At 53.1% G+C, this 21,002-nt stretch overlaps 1 protein-coding gene across 1 annotated transcript in view; it reads left to right on the forward strand.

Moving 5' to 3' along the window:
• Window positions 1–21,002, forward strand: part of LOC123275617 (cadherin-23-like) — a 323,533-nt gene that overhangs the window by 256,841 nt on the left and 45,690 nt on the right. The window contains exons 14-17 of the mRNA XM_070489764.1: window positions 8,637–8,701; window positions 14,056–14,293; window positions 15,712–15,817; window positions 17,985–18,112. Of these exons, the coding sequence (XP_070345865.1) occupies window positions 8,637–8,701; window positions 14,056–14,293; window positions 15,712–15,817; window positions 17,985–18,112 (537 nt within the window). The remainder of the gene's footprint in view (window positions 1–8,636; window positions 8,702–14,055; window positions 14,294–15,711; window positions 15,818–17,984; window positions 18,113–21,002) is intronic.

Genomic DNA, 21,002 nt, shown 5'->3' on the forward strand with positions numbered 1-21,002 from the left:
CCTACCATGTGCTCTGAGCCTTTGTCCCCACTAGCACCCTCTTGTTCTAAGCCCTCCTGTAAGCTCAGACGGCCCAGAGCAGGACCCAGGGGCTTTCCCGAATGTATCTTTCTTCCTGTGATGCGCAGCCTCCCCATGATCTCTCCTGCACCCGTTGTTCACTCCCTGTACCACTGCTCACCTGGAGCTCTCGCCCTCTTATCCCCTACGCAAAGTCCCATGGGAAGCATTTCCATACAGCCACCATCATTTCCTCTCCTTCCAGGAGTGCAATCATTTCCTCTGGCCCAGGGACCCCCATGAAGGTGCTCAGAGCAGCAGCTTCCAGCCAAACCTTGCCTCTGCCCACTTGACACTGACCACACCCTCGTTCATCAGCCCTGGCTCCATAGCTTCCTTTGTAAGATGACAGAGGTGGGGGTGTGGGAGACTGAGGCACCAAGCATTCCCCCGAAGTGTGAGGCAGACAAGATATTTCCTGGCCATTGACTTCTACTTTGTGTCCTAGAGAGAGGCCGAGATCCTCATCCACGGAACCATGGGAGGGAGTGCGGGAACAGGGGAGATCACCCAGCCACGTGGCCCTAATCCGGCCAAGTGGAGGTCACCCCAGCCTCTGGGCCACAGGGTTCCTCCAGTGGAGTCCCTCCTGCCTCACGCTGGCCACCCCAACCCCCCAGAGCTTGCAAGAAAGCAGTTAATCTCGCATAGTTTAAGGAGTTACTCAGAGGGACTCAGCGAATGATGAATGTGGAAAGCATTACCAGCGAAGCACCGGGGCTCCGTGGAGCTGTTTAAAAATGCATTCTCCCATGTAAATTTCTGCTCCATCAATCCTTATGACATGTCAAACATTGCTATTGTTTCCTGAACAAATTGTACCGCGTGCCCTTCTCTGCAGATTTGTGCACGGGAGCAGAACTGCTCGCCGGCGCCGCCGCCTGCCGCCGTTGCTGGGCCGGGACTGCTGGGCAGGCAGCTGGGCCCGCCTTGCTTCAGAGCAGAAGCCCCGTGCAGGGCGCCTGGGCAAGCGTGCATGCGTGACGGGGGTGCGGGCTGGTGGGGAGCGACTGAGTGTGTGCCTGCCAGCTGCCGGCCTGCGGGACGGCCGCACAGGTGGCTGAGGAGGAGGTGTGGGGGGCAACAGGGGCTGAGACCGGGGTAGGGTGGGGGTTGCTTGAGTCTGAGGATGGGTGCGAGTGTGTGAGTGTGTAGCGGGATGGGCTAGACAGAGCCAGACAGAAAAAGAGAAGGTTTCTATGAGAGTATGTGGGGGATGGGACAGGGAGGTACCGGGGGCTGCCTGAGACACAGAGAGGGGAAGAGAGAGAGAAATGGGTGTGTGTGTGTGTGTGTGTGTGTGTGTGTGTGTGTGTCTGTGTGGAGAGAGGTAGGGAAGTGTGAGGACACAAGAAGAGAGAAGACACAAGGATGGACTTTCAAGCTATAAAGAAGGGTAGAGGGTGTTTAAAGCTGTGAGAGAGGAGGGTGACTGTCCCAGGGAGGGGCTTGGCCGTGTCAGGGCAGCGGCACCATAGGCCACAGTTTGGAGGGAAACCGGGAGACACCAGAGCAGGCAGGTGTTGGGTCGGAGCATAAGGCCCAGCGCCAGCAGATGGGTGTCTGCAAGGCCATGAGGAGGGCCAGCTGAGGTGCAGGGATGCATGGGGACAGAGTGTTGGCAAGCAGGGATCCTGGAGGGGAGGCCCTCTGTCCAGGGCAAACGAATGGAAGAGGGTGAGAGGTGGTGACCGTTCACCAACAAAACAGGCTGGGGCAGAAGAGGGGTCTGGGGAGGGGAAAAGGAGACAGGAGAACCTGACCTCTGTTGAACTGGTGGGTCCCCTGGGAGTGGCATGAGATGTTGCAATGAGCATCAGAGAGCAGGCAGCTGGACTGGGTATGGAGCCCTGGCATACAAGTCGAAGGAGAGCTCTATCCTGAGGTGCTGGGAGAGGAGCCCTGGGCTGGTCAGGAAGGGCAGCTGCAGCCAGCCAAGTTAGCCTGGCCTTTGGCAGTGACCTCAGGTTAGACCGTTCAGCCTCCCCAGTCTAGGCCCTGAGCCACCTGCACACACCAAGACCAAGCTTGGGGCAGGAGTGGGGGCTTCTTTGAAGGACTGTGGAAAGCATCTGCTTGGGTGTCTGAGGGTCTTGGCTGAGGGCCTGCGTCCTAGGAAACAAAGCTGGAGACCCCTGCCGCCTCAGCTGATGGGCAGGGCCAGATTGCTGGGGCCACTATGTCCAGGCAGAGGCTGGGGCAGAGCCACTGTAGCAAGAAGGAGAGACTGCCTGTGGGGACATCTGGCTTCTACAGGGTGAGGACAGCGACCTGGTAGGAGCACCCTGCAACCCATGGCTGAGCTCTCAAACTACAGGAAGATACCTCTCCCCGGCCCCGCCCACAGGGAGAGTAGGGGAGGGGAGTGGTTAAGAGCACAGCCCGGGAGTCAATGTGGGTTCCTGTCCCAGTACTGTGGCCCTTTGACCTTGGGCAAGTTGATGGACCTCTGAGCCTCAGAACCCTCCATCTGTAAAATGGGGATGATATCGGTGCTGGTCCCATAGGGCTTGAGAAGGTGGGGTAAAGCGAAGCGTGGGAATTGCTGGGCATGGTGCACAGCACGTCGGAAGTACTCAGGGGAATGGCAGGGCACCATCTTGCCCCTCCCACCCTAGAGCTGGGGAGCGATGGGCATTTCTGATTTGGGCTGGCCAATTGGGGGATGCAGCTCCTCCCCCACAACAGCCTCACCTTGTCTTAACCTTTAGAATGTCCCCCTGTGTGTATTTATTTTTTTCCTTTTTGTCAGCAGAAGAAAATTACACTTCTGCTGGCATTGTCCATCACGGAAATAAGCACTCGCGGATGCAATTATAAAAGCCCAAATGAGGAAATTAGTTTGCTGGTAATGCCAGTGTTGGGGAGAATCAGAGGAGATGCCTTATAAATCAGGCACTGGGCAGCAGCCCGTCCCGGCCGCACCCTCTCCCCATGTGCTAACCACAGGGACAGATGCTGACCTGCCAGCCGGTCTTCCTGGGCTGTGGATGTGTCCCCTGGGGGGGGCTGGTGGGGGCGGCTGAGACGTTCTGAGCCCCCTCAAGCTGCAGGAGGGCACTCTCCCCAGCAGCTACCTGGGCTTGTCAGTGTCCAGCCAGTGACTGTCCTACAGACCCATATACACCTTGCCAAAGAGATCTTCTCCACTCATCAATCTAAAATGCAACCCCCGTCGCCTGCTACCCTATTTTCTGCTTTATTTTCCTCACAGTTCTTACCACTGAGTTATTTCATTATTTCTCTCCTCCGTTATTGTCTGTCTCCCTGTCTGATTGTAAGCCACATTCCAGGGAGGGCGTTGTCAAGTTCATGGCCGTGACTTCAGTGCTGGGCACAGTAGCTGGTACATTGGAAAAGCTCTGAAAATCTTTCCTGAGCATAGGGCTGAGCAAGAGTCTGGTCATTGTCTTCGGAAGGTTCTTTCCGTGACGCGCTTCTCCATCTGCCCCCTCCGACACACCCTGCCCTTCTCACCCGCTCTGCACCTGCCTTGTAGGCTGACTGCATGCCCGTTATGTGAGCCCCCGCTCCTGCCTCTGGGGTTTGGCCAGTAGGGAGCTTGGGTGGGAGATCAGCTTGGGAGGCTTGCTGGAGATGCTCTATAAACCCCAGCTGCACCCCGGGGCAACCAGACAGCCCCACTCTGGTGGCTCACTGCCCACTGTGGCGTCTGCCGATGGGCAGATACAGACTTGTCTGTCAGGCATGGGGAATGGGGCATATAAAGGCGGTTTTCAGGAACAGCAGATTGTGCCATGACTTCCAAAAAAGATCCATCCAGGAGCTCTGGGGTCAAGAACAGTGAGCAGTTGGGGAGCTCCCTGAGGGAGGGGGCACTTGGGGTGGGCACTGAGGAGTGGGCTGGAGTTTGGAAAGCGGTTGTGGAACAAAGGGATGGTACAACCAGACAATGAGAGAACAGGTTGGGTGCATCAGGGAGAGGAGGATACAAGACCGCCAAGGCCAGCTAGTACTGGTCTGGAATTAACTCGGCAGCAGTGGAGAGCCATTGAAGGTTTGGGAGCAGAGGAAAATCATTTTAGCCATTGGTTTTGACTTCTTGCCCCTGAGCCTCTTGTGAGAGTCTTGGCAAGCAGTAAAATGCACTAGTATGTCCCTGTGGGTGAGATTTGAGCCCTGGTGGGGTAGTACTGGGGACACAGAGGCACAAGAGGGAGAGCCTGCAGCACAGTGAGGTGCTCACGTGGGACCTTGGGTTGGCATTTCTTAGAGTCGCCAGGTACGACATGAGAGCCACCCAGCCTGGCCAGGGGACGGGTGCTGGTTCCTAGAACGTGGCAGGAGGGAGGAAGCATTCTTGGCATGAGGAGGTATTTGTTCTCCGTGCACAGGCCCCTGGCCACTCTGCAAACCCTCCTTCCTAGAGTGAGCCCCGGGGCACTTGTTTGGCACTTGACTCGTCCGTTGCTCTGTCAGTTGGTCAGCCACATAGCAAGCCCTGGGAAGGAGGTTGTTTAAAAAGTGCCATAACCGCGAGTGGGGCTGGGATGGTTGGGAAGGAGCCGGTTGCCTGCCCCGGCAGCGCCCTCTGCTGGGCGGGCTGGCATTGCAGCGCTGTTCTGGGCCTCAGTGACCCCGGCCAGTGCTGGGCTGTCCCGCAAGGTGGTCAGTGGTTTTACACATGGGGATTCGGAGGCCAGCTCTGCCGTAGGACAGTGAGGTCTTGGGCAAGTGACTTTCCATCATCGTGTCTCTGTCTCATTTGTTAAGACCGGGGACAGGGGTTATAACAGTATCTCCCTTGTACGGTGTGGGCAGCATCCAACAATGTACATTGATACTGTCATGTGGATGTGGCTGCAGATGTAGCTACAGATGACAGCCATACCAGGGGCTTTCCTGCGCAGCCTTCATGTCCAGGCTCCACAGCCCCAGCTCCACAGTGCGGTCAGGGCAGAGCCCTACCCACCCTCGGGCAGTCAGGGAGTACAGGAGTGGGTGAGCCAGGCAGGAGAGGGAGGGGGCGATCCGGGCAGAGGGGGCCGCATGGGAAGACTCGGTCGGTCGGGTCTGGGAGCTGGGTCAGACAGGAGGCTGGAGCCAGCAGTAAGGCTGGAGTGCAGGTGGAGAATGCATGGAGACGAGGAGGAACTGTCCCCTGAGGGCACCAGGGAGCGCCAGAGGGCCTTCAGCGGGGCTGCCTCCTCCTGGGCACAGGGCCCCTAAGCTGGCCCACCACAGCCCGGCCCTGGCCTGGGCGCCCCAGCGAGGCCCTCGGTGTCAGTGCTGGCTGCCCCCACCCTGGCAGGACCACAGAAGCAGCTTTTCATCTTCTTATTCTGCTTCATGCATTTGAAAAATGGAAGCTCTCCCTCTCCTCCTCACCAGGCATACGTATTTCATACGGTCATTAGACGGTGGCACTAAAGGACTCACAAATCTTCCCTGGTCAGCATTGGCGGCCTGGGCGGGCAGCAAGAGGCCCCTGGGGAAGGGGGTCACTGAGGGAGCCATGGCTGTGCCAGTCCACTGGGGGAGGGGGTGGGGACTGGGGCGATGGTGGGCAGGATGCCTGGAGAGAGAAGACAGTCCCGTCTTGTCACCTAATGTCCCTAGGCCTCAGCTGCTTTAGGCCCCAGGGCAAAGGGGACCGGACAAGGGGAACTCAGGGGTCCTTCTTGCCCAGACAGTTCACGTGCGATTCTGCAGGGCACCCAGATATGGAGGGCTTGTCACCACAGCCCAGATGTGACCTTCAGGGACAGGGGACCCCCATGGTTGGGCACAGTCCTCTCCCCCCCCCACCCCTCTGCACTCCCCAGCCGCTCTCCCCCCCGCCCCTCCCTTTCCCTGTGAATCCTCTCCTCCTCATCCTTGCGCCCATCTCTCCACCACCCCCTTCTTACTAGAATTTGTTCGTTTATCTTTCCAGCATTTGTGAAGCCCCTGCCGTGTGCCAGGCACCATCCTGCTGGGAGGGGGGCCTGAGAGACGCGGCTCTGCCGTCATCGCTCCCCCAAACCCTTTTCTTTAACAAATGGGGTCACTGAGGCCGCAGGAGGTTACTGTTTGGTCACACAGTGACCTGGGCTGTTGACACTGGCCTGGAACTGGGGTCTCTCCCCACACTGACACCTCGCCAAGGGGCTCGATGGCATCTGGCCAGCTCTTCTCCAGACCCAGCTGCAGTTGTAGCCTGAATACAGCACACATGGTGATGATTATTTGTCAGCAGAACGAAAGGGAACTTAGGGGCTCCTCCACCCCCACTTCTCCTCTGGTCCCTGGAAGGTGGGGAGAGAGGTAGGCTTATTAGGGGCTTTGGTCTTCTCTCCCCTGGAATAACCAGGCGTCTTGCCTTCTGAGAACAAGTTCTCTCAGTTTAGAATCAATAACACATAGAAGCTAAGGGCAGGGCACTGGGTTCAAATCCCGACTCTGCCCTGTGAAGCCTTAGGTGAGGTATTTACCCTCTCTGTGCTTCAGTTTCCCCATCTGTAAATTAGAGGTGGCACTGATAGTGGTACCCACTCGTAGGGTTGCTACGAAGATAAAATATGTGACAAGTGTGAAGTGTCGATAAACAGCAGTTGTCGTGAGGAATGGCTCAGGGCACTGGAGGGTTTCTCACGGAAGCGGTCCTGGGTCGGAGGGCCGTTACAGAGCTCGGCGTCTTCCTTCTCACTTATTCAACACGCATCCTCTGAGAACCTGTCGTGCCCTCGGAGCCTGGCCGGGCCCAGGGAAGGGAGAGAGGTCCACAAGCGGTCTGCTGGGACAGAAACAGTGGGGACGCTGAGTGGAAAATGTGTCCTGTAAGAGCAGTCCTTTCACAATATTTGCATATGTCAAATCATCACAGTGTAAACCTTGAATATATTAGAATTTTATTTGTCAGTTATATCTCAATAAAGCTAAAAACTTAAAATTGGATAAAAAAATCAAGAGGTGTTGAAATATTTTTAGCAGCAGACCTTTATCCGGTTATGATCCTATAGAGAAGCCCTGAATGTAAGTCAGATGTCCGTGGACCCCCAAGATCAACCCAAGGCCTTTCCCTCCTGGCTTTTGGTGGCAGGCGGCACTTTGTCTGGCTCCAGGGCAGTGGCCTGGAAGAGAATGGAAGTCACAGTGCCTGGCATGGAGCATAGGCTTAATAAGTGACTGTTCATTGAATGAATGAATGGTGTCAGTTAGCCTGCGCTGTGCACTATAACCATCCCAGGGACAATGCAGAAGCCCGGAGGTCCCAGCCACAGAGGCCACGCCTCCAGTAGAGCTGCCGTCATCCTGGAGAAAGGAGGAGGTGGAGAGAGGCCTCACTCAGGTGGCCCAGGCTGGATGTGGGATCCCAGCTTCTGCCCCACTCTGCTTGTAACCTGCTGGTGACCTAGAGTGGTGACAGGGTTACACTGGGCCTCAGTTTTGTGCTCTGTGAGATGAGTGGAAATGTTTGTTTCCCTCATGTTGTGACAGTTTTGGGGATGAAATGAGGTCCCATAAACATGGATGGCCTTTGAAAATGTAAAAGGTGTGGTAGTGAAGGCTGGCAGTGGTCCCCATCTTACCATCATTGCCACTGTCGTCAGCATAAGGTAGGCCTCTCTCCCTATAGTCTTTTGACTACAAGTGACAGAATGCCAACTTGGACCAGCCTGGGTGAAAGAGGTCTTGTTGGACTCACGAACCAAACTGAGGTGGGAAGGGATGTCAGATTCAGGACTCTAGAACTACCAGGATCCAGCCCCTCTCTTCTAGCTCTCCTCTGGCGGGACCTGCATCCTCCCCACATGTCCAGCAGCTCCCAGTTCATGTCACCCCAGCTTCACTGCTCTGGAGGAAAGCTTTTATCCTCAGCAACAATAAGAAGGATCCCAGGGAAGGATTCTGATAGGCCCCAGCTGCGGTCAAGGGCCACTCCCAGCCCAGTCCCTGTAGTCACAAGCAGAGCAGGCGGCTGCCACTTGGACCACTTGGTCAAGCAGAGAGAGGTGCCAAAGAAGGTGGGGGTGGGCGGCAGACTGTGCAGCAGAAGAGATTGCCAGCCAGATGACAGTCTGCCCTACAAGTGCGATGGGTGATTCCCAGGGTTGAAGAAGGGAGGGGCACCGGAAATACCCCCAGGGGCGTCCCCCACTGAGGAGCACATTTGGCTTGGAGGCTTTGGGACTGGGGAAGAGTCACTGAAGGATCCACTCACTGGCTGAACCCATCCCCACCTTCATTGGTGATACTTCACAAACCTACAGGTTATGACCCCAAGGCACAGGTGCAGGATCTCTCCTCCATGCCCTGGAGGATCTGCAAAGAGTAAGCCCAGCCAGCCTGACCTGAGTCCAGGAGGGGTGCTTCCACAAAGCTAGAGATTGAACTGTGAGACCAACCTACTAGAACTGCGCTCTCCAGTATAAATTTAAATAGCCATCGGTGCCTTTTGGCAGCCGTGGTGAACAGCCCAGCTCTGGAACATTTGGCCTGAGGCATTGTGTGGGAGCATGGACAACTCCCACACAGTGGGACGGGAACAGCCTGGGTTCGCTGTGGACGTTTCCTGGGAGATAGGAGCCTCAGCTGGGTCTGGCAGTAATGACGTCTTGTTCTCACCTTTGCAGGCAACAGACAATGACGTGGGCACCTTCGGGGAAGTCAACTACTTCTTCAGCGATGACCCTGACAGGTGAGACCCTGCCCCAGCCCCTCTGCAGCGACCCTCTGCCTCTCACGTGGTCCAGGAAACTTCTCAGAGCCCAGGGAGGGCCATGTGCCCTGTGTGCCCCATCACAAACCTCTGCCGGGTCGGCCCTGCTTGTGGTGCAGTCCTGCTCCCGTCCTCTAACCATCTGGAGCATAGTTCCTCCAACCCTCAAAAGATAGCCTTTAGTCTGGGGAGTGAAGAAGCCTTGACTCACTGGTGGTAGGGCACTGCCAGCAGCAGCACCTCAGCTGGCATCCATGAAGCTCTTACCATGTGTCAGACTCTTTGCCAAGTGTTTTATACACATTATCTGATGGGAGCCTCACAACTAAATGATGGAGGAATTCAGGCTAGGCACTATTATCATCCCCACTTTGCAGATGAGGAAACTGCAGCCCAGAGAGCCTGAGTCACTCGCCCAAAGTCACACAGCTGGTAAGCACACAGCATGCAGGGCCAGGCTTCTGCATGTGGTCCTCACCGCCAGGATACTCAGCCTCCAACGTGCTGCAGCCATTAGGTAGGTGGCTGGCCTCACCCCTGACCCGCGCCAGCCTTGCCTTCTCCCCCACCATGGTTCTGGGCCATCTCTTTCCCTTGTCTTCAGTTAAGCTGAGCCGAGGGGAAGCCCTCTCATTTTTAACAAGATTGAAAGCCAAGTTGAATTCAGAGGGCAGGTCTGGTTCTAAAAATGAAGTGTCTGATACGTCTGGAAACCCAACAGGATGAGTAAGAAGTGGCTGTCGGCTTGGATTACCGACCCCGACTGTCTGTGTGAGTGACCAGGAAGAGATGGACATTGTTAGGTATACCCGGCCATTCTCTGCCACTCTGTGATGGGCCTCAAAATGGGAGGAAGGAACCAGCAGTGGCACAAATGCACAGGCCTCCCTGTCCCTCAGGGGACCGTGTTCTTGTGGCCTTGGCCTGATCATCTTGGATTTCTTCACCTCTTCCCATCTCCTGGGCCGGGGGCTTTCCTGGTGTCAGAGCCGGGACTTTCCAGGCTTGGTGGCTGGCAGCTGTGGACCAGGTGGGGGCACACAAATGTCAGCTGACAACTCAGAGGAGGCTTCTGAGGGGAAATTTAGAGGAAGCAGGTAGAAGGATGGTCTTGCTGGGCCTTGTTCCTCCCCAGGAGACATTCGCCAGGCCCTTCCCCAAGGCTCAGTCTCTCAAGCAGAGGACAAAGGGGAGCTCCCGAGAGAGGACCAGCCGCCCCTCCCCTTGCTCGATGCTTTGCTGCCACTTTACAGCATTTTGGTGCAAAACCATCTGGGATGGCAGAATTTCTTTTCTTTTTTTAATGCTCAAATATATGTATTTTTTTAAATTGAGATAGAATTGACATACAATAATTCCCCCTTATCCACAGGGGCTGTGTTCCAAGACCCCCAGGGGATGCCTGAGCCCATGGATAGTACCACACCCTATATATATTGTGTTTTTTCCTATATGTACATACCTATGATAAAGTTCAATTTATAAATTAGGCACATTAAGAGACTAACTACAATAACTAATAAAAAATAGAACAATTATGACAATATACTATAATAAAAGTTACCATAGATCTTAGCAACCTCAGCATAGGATTTTTTTCTTTCCTGCAGCATTGTTCACAATAGCCAAGATATGGAAACAACCTAACCTTTCCTTTTTAAGTCGAGAACTTTCACCTTTTCACTTAAAGGAAGCACTTTATGGCTTCTCTTTGGCATATCCAGATTGCCAGCATCACTCCTTTTGTGCTTTGGGCCCATTATTAAGTAAAATAAGGTTTGCTTGAGCACAAGCACATGATACTGTGACAGTTGACCTGATAACCAAGGTGGGTACTAAGTGACTAACGAGTGTGGAGCTTATAGGGCGTGGACACACTGGACGGCGGGATGATTCATGTCCTGGGTGGACAGAACAGGAAGATGCGAGATTTCATCATGCCGCTCAAAATGGCATGCAATTTAAAACTTAGGAATTATTTCTAGAATTTTCTATTTAATATATTCAGACCATGGGTAACAGAAACTATGAAAGTGAAACCGTGGATAAGGGAGGACTACTGTATAACATTATATTAGTTCCAGGTGTACAACATAATGATTCAATATTTGTATATATTGCAAAATGGTGACCACAATAACTCTAGTTAACATCTGTCAGCATTCGTAGTTAGAAAGTTTCTTTTTCTTGTAATGAGAACTTTTAAGATCTACTCTCTTAGCAGCTTTCAAACATGCAATACAGTATTGTTAACTATACTCGCCGTGCTGTACGCTGCATCCCCGGACTTCGTCATATTATAACTGCAAGTGTGTACCTCAGGACCACCTTCACCCATTTTGCTCACCCCTCTACCCCCTGCCTCCGGCAACCACCAGTCTGTTCTCTGTATCTATGTGCTCATTTGCTTAGTTTTGTTTTTAGATTCCACTTGTAAGTAAGATCATACAGTATTTGTCTTTCTCTGTCTGACTTATTCCACTTAGGATAATGCCCTCAAGGTCCATCCATGCTGTTGCAAATAGCAAGATTTACCTCTTTTTTATGACTAAATAATATTCCATTGTATATGTATGCACCGCATTTTCTCTATCCCGTCATCCATTGGTGGGCGCTTAGGTTGTTTCCATATCTTGGCTATTGTGAACAATGCTGCAGTGAACATGGCAGTGCATATATCTTTCAAGTTAGTGTTTTTGTTTTGTTCAGATAAATACCCAGAAGTGAAATTGCTGAGTCATATGGTAGTTCTGTTTTTAATTTTTTGAGGAACCTCTATATTGTTTTCCAAAGTGGCTGCACCAGTTTACATTCCCACCAATAGTGCACAAGGGTTCCCTTTTCTCTACATCCTCGCCAACGTTTGTTATTTCTTGTTTTTTTGATGATAGCCATTCTGACAGGTGTGAAGTGATATCCCATTCTGGCTTTGATTTGCGTTTCTCTGGTGATTAGTGATGTTGAGCATCTTTTCTTGCACCTGTTGGCCATCCGTATGTCTTCTTTGGAAAAATGTCTATTCAGACCCTCTGTCCATTTTTTAATCAGATTGTTTGGTTTTTTGCTATGGAGTTGCATGAGTTCTTTACATATTTTGGATATTAACGCCTTATCAGATATATGACTTGCAAATATTTTTTCCCCTTCCATAGGTTGACTTTTCATTTTCTTGATGGTTTCCTTTGTGTGCAGAAGCTTTTTAGTTTGATGTAATCCCATTTGTTTATTTTTGCTTTTGTTGCCTTTGCTTTTGGTGTCAAATCCAAAAAGTCATCACCAAGATCGATGTCAAGGAGCTCACCACCTGTGTTTTCTTCTAGGAGTTTTATGGTTTCAGGTCTTATGTTCAGGTCTTTAATCCATTTCAAGTTGATTTTTGCGTATGGTTTAAGGTGGTGGTCCAGTTTTATCCTGTCCACTCTTCTCAACACCATTTGTTGAAGAGACTGTCCTTTTCCCATTGTATATTCTTAGCTCCTTCATCATAAAGTAATTGACTGTATATGCATGTGTTTATTTCAGGGCTCTCTATCCTGCTCCACTGGCCTCTGTGTCTGTTTCTGTGCCAGTCCCGTGCTGTTTGCACTCATGTAGCTTTGCAGCACAGTTTGAAATCAGGGAGCGTGGCTCCGCCAGCTTTGTTTCTGCTTTCTCTTGCTTTGGCTACTTGGGGTCTTTTGTGGTTCCACACAAATTTTAGGATTGTTTGTTCTGTTTCTGTGAAAAATGTCATTGGAATTTTGATAATTCCATAGGGATTGCATTGTATCTGTCGATTGCTTTGGGTAGTATGGACATTTTAACAATATTAATTCTTCCCATCCATAAGCACAGAATATTTTTCCATTTCTTTGTGCTGCCTTCATTTTCTTTCATCACTGTCTTATGGTTTTCAGTGTACAGGAGTTTCACCTCCTTGGTTAAATTTATTCTTAGGTATTTTATTCTTTTTAATGCGATTATAAATGGGATTGTTTTCTTGATTTCTCTTTCTGATAGTTTGTTATTAGTGCATAGACATGCAACAAATTTATATATATTGATTTTGTATTCTGCAACTTTACTGAATTCGTTTATTAGTTCTAACAGTTTTTTAGTGGAGTCTTTAGGAGTTATATAGTTTTCTATATAGAATATCATGCCATCTGCAAACAGTGACCGTTTTACTTCTTCCTTTCCAATTTGGATCCCTTTTATTTCTTTTTCTTGCCTGATTGCTCTGGCTAGGACTTCCAATACTATGTTAACTAAGAGTGGCAAGAGTGGGCATCCTTGTCTTATTCCTCATCTTAGAGGAAAAGCTTTCAGCTTTTCACCATTGAGTATGATGTTAGCTATGAGTTTGTCATATATGGCCTTTATTATGTTGAGGTACATTCTCTCTATACTCTGTTGAGAGTTTTTATCATAAATGGCTGTTGAATTTTGTCAAATGCCTTTTCTGCATTAAGTAAGATGATCATATGATTTTTATCCTTCATTTCATTAGAGTGGTGTATCACATTGATTGATTTGTGGCTGTTCAACCATCATCGCATCCCTGGGATAAATCTCACTTGATCATGATGTGTGATCCTTTTAATGTGCTGTTGAATTCAGTTTGCTAATATTTTGTTGAGGATTTTTGCATCTGTGTTCATCAGGGAAATTGGTCTGTAATTTTCTTTTCTTGTGGTATCCTCGTCTGGTGTTGGTATCAGGGTGATGCTGACCTCATAAAATGAGTTTGGAAGTGTTCCCTCCTTTTCTATTTTTTGGAAGAGTTTGAGAAGGATTGGTATTAGTTCTTTAAATGTTTGGTAGAATTCACCAGTGAAGCTGTCTGGTCCTGGACTTTTGTTTATTGGGAGATTTTTGATTGTTGATTCAATCTACTAATAATCCGTCTGTTCAGATTTTCTATTTCTTCATGATTCAGTCTTGGTAGGTTGTATCTTTCTAGGAATTTACCCATTTCTTCTAGGTTTTCCAATTTGTTGGCATATAACTGTTCATAATAGTATCTTATGACGCTTTGTATTTCTGTGGTATCAGTTGTAGGAATATCTGACCATTACAGTTCTCCAACATCTAAATATCTCCACTAGGCAGAAACTCCTGTTCGTAGCAAGAAGGGGCTTATTCTGCCTGAATTTCCTCTTTGATTCAATCAACCTATTCCTATTTTTTCAGTACCTGGCCATTACGGCAAGTGAAAAAGAAGGCGGGTTTCAGATTTCATCCATTTCTGTTTGTCACCTTGGGCCAGGACAGGCTGGTAAATGCAGGCCCTTATCTACAAGCCTGCTTTAAACCAGGATGTCCTTTCTCTCCCTCCTTCCTGCCTGACACAGGTTCTCCCTGGACAAGGACACAGGACTCATCATGCTGATCGCCAGACTGGACTACGAGCTCATCCAGCGCTTCACCCTGACGGTCATCGCCCGGGACGGGGGCGGTGAGGAGACCACAGGCCGGGTCAGGATCAACGTGTTGGATGTCAATGACAATGCGCCCACCTTCCAAAAGGATGCCTATGTGGGTGCCCTGAGGGAGAATGAGCCTTCTGTCACGCAGCTGGTGCGGCTCCGGGTAAGATGCCAGGGTGTCCTGCAGTCCGGCCATTCATCTTATGCTTCCCTCTGTGCTTTCTTGACCACCCCCTCAGGAAGCCATTGCAAGAGGTGCTAACCTCCCATCCACAAAGAACTCTGCCCAGATTTGGGGGTCACATTCTTGGTCTGTGTTGGGCCACCTCTGAGCATCACCTCACGTCCCTGGTTACTGAGTGGGGCTAGTGTCTGTCTCAGCTTAAATTTCAGGTCTCCATTCAGCAAAAGCCCACCCTCCCCATCTCCCATGGCAAGTGCTGAGCAGTTCCTTGTGTAAGGACCCCCATCCAGGCCCTTTAATGGCTGCTTAGAATCAGGAAGTGCTGCAGCTAGAAGGAGCCAGAGGCCATGGGCACAATTCATTTCACAGAATGGGAAGCGAAAGGGAGAGGCCACCCCGGAAGGCACAGTGAATTAGTGAGTCACAGAGCCAGGACCAGAACTCAGGGCTCTACACTCCAAGTGGCCTCCTGCAATGTGTCCCCACCACACTCCAGTGACCTCTGACCGGAGACTTTCTAGTGTCCTTGTGCCCCTTCCCCCCTCTACCCACCCAGCGCTCCATTTAGAACTTATTTCTGAGGAGTCAGTATGAAGGCAAAGTGGTGGGCATGGGCGTGGGGGGTGCACAGAAGACAGGAGCCTTTGTCCACCCAGCATGGTCATGCTCCCCACAGGACCCCGCCCTCCCTCCCTGCCCAGCTCCTATTGCAGCCAGAGTGGTAGGTTGCCCCTGGGGCTCTCTGGGTGGGAAACATCTGGGAGGAAGCCACCCCAGAAGACAGTCAAGGGGGAGAAGGATCCCTGACCCCATTCCAAGTGCCTTCTTCCCTCCCTCATTCATGCAACCTGCATTTATTAGACACCTACTGTGTGCCAAGCACTGTGCTGGGCCCTAGGTATGCAGCAGCAATCAAGAAACATAGGGTTCCTGCTTGCGTGGAGCTGACGGTCTGAGCGAGGCGGGCAGAAGTTAAACAAGAGGTTACAGTCGGGCAGGGGCGCTGATAGGGTGCACAGCGCAGGGCCCTAACCGGGTAGAGAGGTCGGGCAAGACCTCTGTGGGTGGGGTGTTCGAGCTGGGACTGAAAGCTCTAGGAGACAGTCATACCAAGTATGATGGTGACCCTCTCCATCCTCAGGGTAGGCCCCGGCCTTCCCTCATTCTCCACAAGCCTCCAGCCTGCTCCCAGCTTCCCAAGCTCCCTCCACACCCCAGCAGGGAGGGGAGCAGGGTGTCTGCTGGGAGCCAGAGGTGGCCTCCGGCTGAGGGACAAGAAGGGCCTGGATCCCCCAAAGGAGGGGCGCTATGGGAGGGTCAGTCCTCCGCTCCCACCTGCCCTCTCCGGCCCTGCCTGCTGAGGGATCACGGTGCCCTGTCCACCCTCTTCCTCCCAGGCGACGGATGAAGACTCCCCTCCCAACAACCAGATCACCTACAGCATCGTCAGTGCCTCCGCCTTCAGCAGCTACTTCGACATCAGCGTGTACGAGGGCTATGGAGGTACGTGTTGGCTGGGACTGGGGTCCCAGCCTCAGCAGGAAGGCTGGCAGGTGGGAGCAGGGCTGCATCCTCATTCCTCTCTCAGGAGGGGCCCTCCTGTCTCCCAGACACCCTGGACCACTTGGAAAGCTGCCCCACAGCTCCCGCGGGCTGGAGCAGCATGTCGCCTGGGGTCAGCCTTCTGTAGGATCAGGATCTCTGTCTCAGATCAGCCAGATTTGTCTCTGGGTCTTAGACCCACGGCCAGCCCAGCATCTGATGTTACCATAGTCCTAGGGGTCCCTGTTTCTCACCAAGGCTGCTGAGCAGGTCTGTAGGGTGGAGTCTTCTTAACCAAGCTTCCCCATCCTTTGGGCATGCTGAGGCCGCCTCTCAGCCCTCCCAGGCCATGGCACTTCCCTGCTTGGCCAGGCGCAGTTCCACACTCTAGACCTGCCCTGCCTGCCCCCGCTGTGAGTCCCGATCCCTAGAGCCTGAGCAGGGAACAGCAGCAGCAACCTCAAACTCCAAGATCCTGAGAGAACCTTGTTTTTCAGACAAGGCAACCAGGGCCCAGCGACAGGACCGACTTGCCTGAGGTCACACAGCAAAGCTGCGAGTGAGGCCCTTGTGATCTAACTCCTGGTTGCCTCTCCAGCCTTGTCTCTCAGCACCCTCCTCCCCCAGCTAGGATACAGGCTCTGAACCCCTTGGTGCTCTTTCCTCTTACGGTGGTCACTGCCGCGTCTTTGCAGAGTCTGTTCCTTCTGCTGGGAAAGCCCTCTCTCCCTGTCCCTTTGCCCTGCCTCCCTTTAACCTCTGGCCAGCTGTAAGGGCTCGTTTGGACATCTCCTCTGGGAAGCTTCCCTGTTGCTTGAAGATGAATTAGAAAGCAGAACGGAAGTGCACTGGATGAGTCTGGGTCCAGTGCTCACCACCTCACAGCTTGTCGGAAACGCAAGCTCAGAAATGGCAGTCCTGACTCTGGATGCTCCAGCCCAATGTTCTCTGTAAATCTGTGTCCTCCTTCAAAAAGCCACCGTTTCACGTTTCCGGGCAGCCACACACCTCACCTTCTTCTCCGCTAGAAGAACCCTCCGTAGGTTTCGTATTACTAAAGCAATAACTTGGTTTCCATTTTCCAAATAGAAAGTTGCAATGTAATCTTGTCGTGATGCCGTTGCAGACTACCCGTGCCCCCATTTCCAGGCCGATATGCCTTCTCTCCCGAAATTGACCTCGATGGCTTAGCACAAGAGCACTAACGGTGCCAGTCCAGGCGTGTGTGGAGGGGGGACATTTGAGGGCTGGGGCAGCTCTCTTAACACCCCCCCCCCCCAAAAATCCTGCCTCTCTGCTCTGTCTGCCTTTGGAGTTAGGGTTCTTCACCCACCGTCCAGCAGAGTTCTGCCGGTAAAGTCTGCAACACCACACCCTGAGTGTCCCCCCAAGGGATCTAAACAGTGCCCAGGGCAGACCACTGGATGGGCACAAAGAGCCACAGGGTCAAGCGAGGGGAGGGTGAGAAGAAAAGAGGGGAGAAAGGTGATGAGAGAAAAGGACGGGGCCAGAGGACAGTGAGGAGGGAGCTGCCCTCCACGCCCCACCGTCTGCACCGCCCCGGGCAGCCCAACACTGGGCACTCAATGGGTGGACTCTGCGCTTCTCTGGAGGGGATCAGGAGTGAGAGCAGAGACAGCACTAGACAGCCTGGGACATGACCCTGTTCTCCCAGCAGCTTCCAGATTGATGGGGGAGTGCTAGATGATTGGGTCAGACAGACAGACACACAGATAATCAGGCAGTAGTGCGTTCTGAGGAAGAGTCTGGGCTCTGCATTCAGACAAACCTGGGCTCAAACATCAGCTCTATCAAGTTGCTAGCTGTGTGACCTTGGGCAAGTTACTGAACCTCTCTGAGCTTGGTTTCCTTATCTGGTGGGGCTTATATTACTACCAAATAGTTACCAGCTGGTGGGCTCAGCACGGTGCCTGGCATGTGTCACGTAGTCAGTAAACCTAAGTCCAGACCACGAGGCTCCAGGAGTTCAGAGGCAGGGGCGGGAAATGCAGCAGAGCTAGCCTGGCTTGTGCCAGCTGCACCCTCTCTGCCCACAGGGGAGCCCTGGCTGACTGGGCCTCTAAAGTCTGCTTACGAAGGGCCTGTGGCCCCGTTCCTGTCATTTCAGTGATCAGCGTGAGCCGCCCCCTTGATTATGAACAGATACCCAACGGGCTGATTTATCTGATGGTCATGGCCAAGGACGCTGGCAACCCCCCTCTGAACAGCACTGTCCCCGTCACCATTGAGGTGTTTGTAAGTATCCCGGGGCGCTGGCCTTGCCCTTCCAGGGTTAAGGGGTGGTGAGTGCTTCCCAGAGTATCGAGGATGCTGCCTGCACCCTGTGTCCCACATCCTTGGCAGTCCCCACAGCTCTGGGAACTGCCTGGCAGACTGTCCCGCAGGCTGCCCCCAGCAAACCTCTGCCAGTGCAGCAGCAGCCAAGCTGCCTCCCAGCTTGGCCAGAACACCCAGGGCCCTGGAACGCAGGAAGAGCCGACTGTCCTGCTCCAGCTTCATTCGGGGGCCTCAGGACGCGCTCTGATGGGGCGCGGGAGCTGGGGCTCAAGCTGGGAGGGAATGTCGTGGGTCCCTTCATTCATAGCCACATTCCGCGAAGTTCAAGGGAATTACTGAAGGTCGTCTTCTCTCTCCTGTCTCTCTCTATCCCCTCTTCCCTTTTGGCTCCCTTTTCCCGCTCCTCTGGAGATCCACAGGGGCCTGAAACCAAACCGCAGCTTGTCTGACATGAATATCAAGCACACCTTAGTGCTTTCTGTGTCTGAAATTATCAGCCGCTGAATCCATCTCCACACTGGTTCATTTGCCCCGTGCTACTCCCCAGCGATCCCGGGATGCAGACTGTGGTCTGACAACCGGCCAGCAGGCCTTTCCCCCGGGACCCTCCCCGCCCCCCTGCACACACAGGCATGACCTCCCATCGCATAGAGGCTGCTACCTGCAGGAGAGGACGAAGGCATGTTGATGGAAGAGTTAGTGCATTACGAGCTCCAGGAGGGTTAGATGAGATTGTCACGTCAGGAGATAGGCTGTGATTTGACATACGCTCAGGAAAATCTCACCCAGAACAGGCTTGCTGGATGACCTTCCTGTCCCAGCTGGCTTCACCACCAGCCTCTGGCTTCGCCACCAGCCTCTGGCACTGCCCCACACCTGGCTTTAACAAGCCTGTCCTCTCAACCCAAGGCTGAGGCTCCAGAACCAGCTCTCTGGTGGGAAGGTCCTCGTCTGGGCAGGGGACCCCTATTGCTTGCTGAATAGGATGGTGCTGGCAGTGATGGAAAAGTCGAGGGTGATGCCTGGGAGGGAGCCCTGCAGGTGAGCATGCAGGAGCAGGATTTTGGGGTGGCATAGGAGCCTCAGGCTATGCAGAACCAGGTCCTGCAAAGGAAAGGGCAGAGAGGCTGGGGCCTTAAGTCTGGCCTTTCCAGCTTCAGGGAGTGGCAGGCAGAAGGACAGAGAGGAGGAGGTCCAGAGAAGCCTGAACACCTCCTGCCTCTAACCCACCACCTCACCCTTAGCGCCAAGGGGGATTCCAGAGAGCTAGAATGCACTCCCTGCCAGTCGTGACCACGTCCTGCTGTCCCTCCCCACACGGCCCCGGCCCTGACCACGTCTCCCAAGCCTGTCTTGGTTTCCCAGTCTTGACCGTAGCCCCCAAACCTCCCCTAACACCAGCCACACTCATAACCCTGACCAACTGACTCATCTCTTTCAACCAGCCTCTGTCCTGCACTGCTCAAGCAAGCAGCAAACTAGTCCTGTGTGCAAGGTGCAGCAGCAGGTCCTGGAGGGATGTGAATGGGATGCTGGATGGAGGAGGGAGCCCGGCTTCGGAGGCATGTGGCTTTGTCTCCCTCTAGCTGTGTGACCTGGGGTTCTTATCCCCTCTGAGCCTCAGTTTCCTTAGCTGCAAAATGGCAATAATCATAGTACGGCCCCATGATATCGCCCTGAGGATTAAATGAGATCATGCTGGTGGCACGTGGCCATCATTACAGCTGACCGGACAGACCTGCTTACCATCAGCAACAGATGTGCACCAGCTGTCTCTAGTGTAAATGGGAGTTCTGAGAACTCGGCCGGGCAGAGAAGGACCCTTCCCAGGCTTTGGGGAAGCGGATGAGGGAGAGGGTGGGAATATGGGAAGTAGGTTGAGGCGCTCTACACCAGCCTAGGGATGGGCAGGCAGAATTGGCCAAATGGAAATGAAAACTCCTTGAGCTCCAACAGTGCAGCAGGTGCTCTCACGTTATGCAGTCTCTCTCAATCCCATTTTGCAGACGAGGCAGCTGAGGCTCAGGGAGGGAATGTGGCTGGTCCAGGGTCACCAGTGCCTTCCTCACTTACTAGCTAGGAAGTAAACTAAGATTTGAGCCCTGACCCGTCTGACTCCTGGGTTCACATTCTTTCCACCACACCCCTGGGCCTGGAGCCTTAGAAACCCCTATCTGCACATGATGGAGACCTGTACTCCTCAGAGAATTCCCTGGGATCTTCTTAAAATGCGATTCTTCTTTAGTGCATCCACGGTAGGGTTGAGACTCTGCACTTGTAACAAGCTCCCAGGCGATGCTGATGCTCTGGTCAGGGCACCACGCTTGGAGTAGCAAGGCCTTCAAAGATCTGTGGATCTGGAAACCCAGGGGCTGCCCCAAACCCTGGTCCCTTTCCCGACCTGCAGCTCAGTTAAGGAAGAGCCCCGCGGAAGACCTCCTTCCCTGTTTGCCGCAGCCCCTCAAATGGAGCCAGAGCAAGTAGGAAGCTGAAGGCCTAGGGACTGAACTAACCTTTTATCCACTGTGAAGAAAAGAGGGGCCAGCAGCCTCAGCCTCCTTCCCTGATAGCGGGGAGCGGGCTCTCTTGGTGCACGGGTGGGTGGGACCAAGAAGCCGCCTCACTGTCCATTTGGCAAGGGAGAGTGGGGCGTCAGCCCAGCAGAAGGGGCGCTGCCTTCAAACTCCCTCCTGGCTGCCATGCGGGTCAGCAGGGGCCCTGCACGTTTCTTCCGGGTCCACATGGCCACTGGCAGCAGGAGGGTCTGGCCACAAAGACAGCTGCCGCCTTGGCTGTGTGTGAACCTCATCTCTCGAGCAGGGCTTTTGGATGGCCTAGTCACTTGTGT

This window comes from Equus asinus, chromosome 2 (assembly GCF_041296235.1).
Source record: "Equus asinus isolate D_3611 breed Donkey chromosome 2, EquAss-T2T_v2, whole genome shotgun sequence".
Taxonomy (NCBI): domain Eukaryota; kingdom Metazoa; phylum Chordata; class Mammalia; order Perissodactyla; family Equidae; genus Equus; species Equus asinus.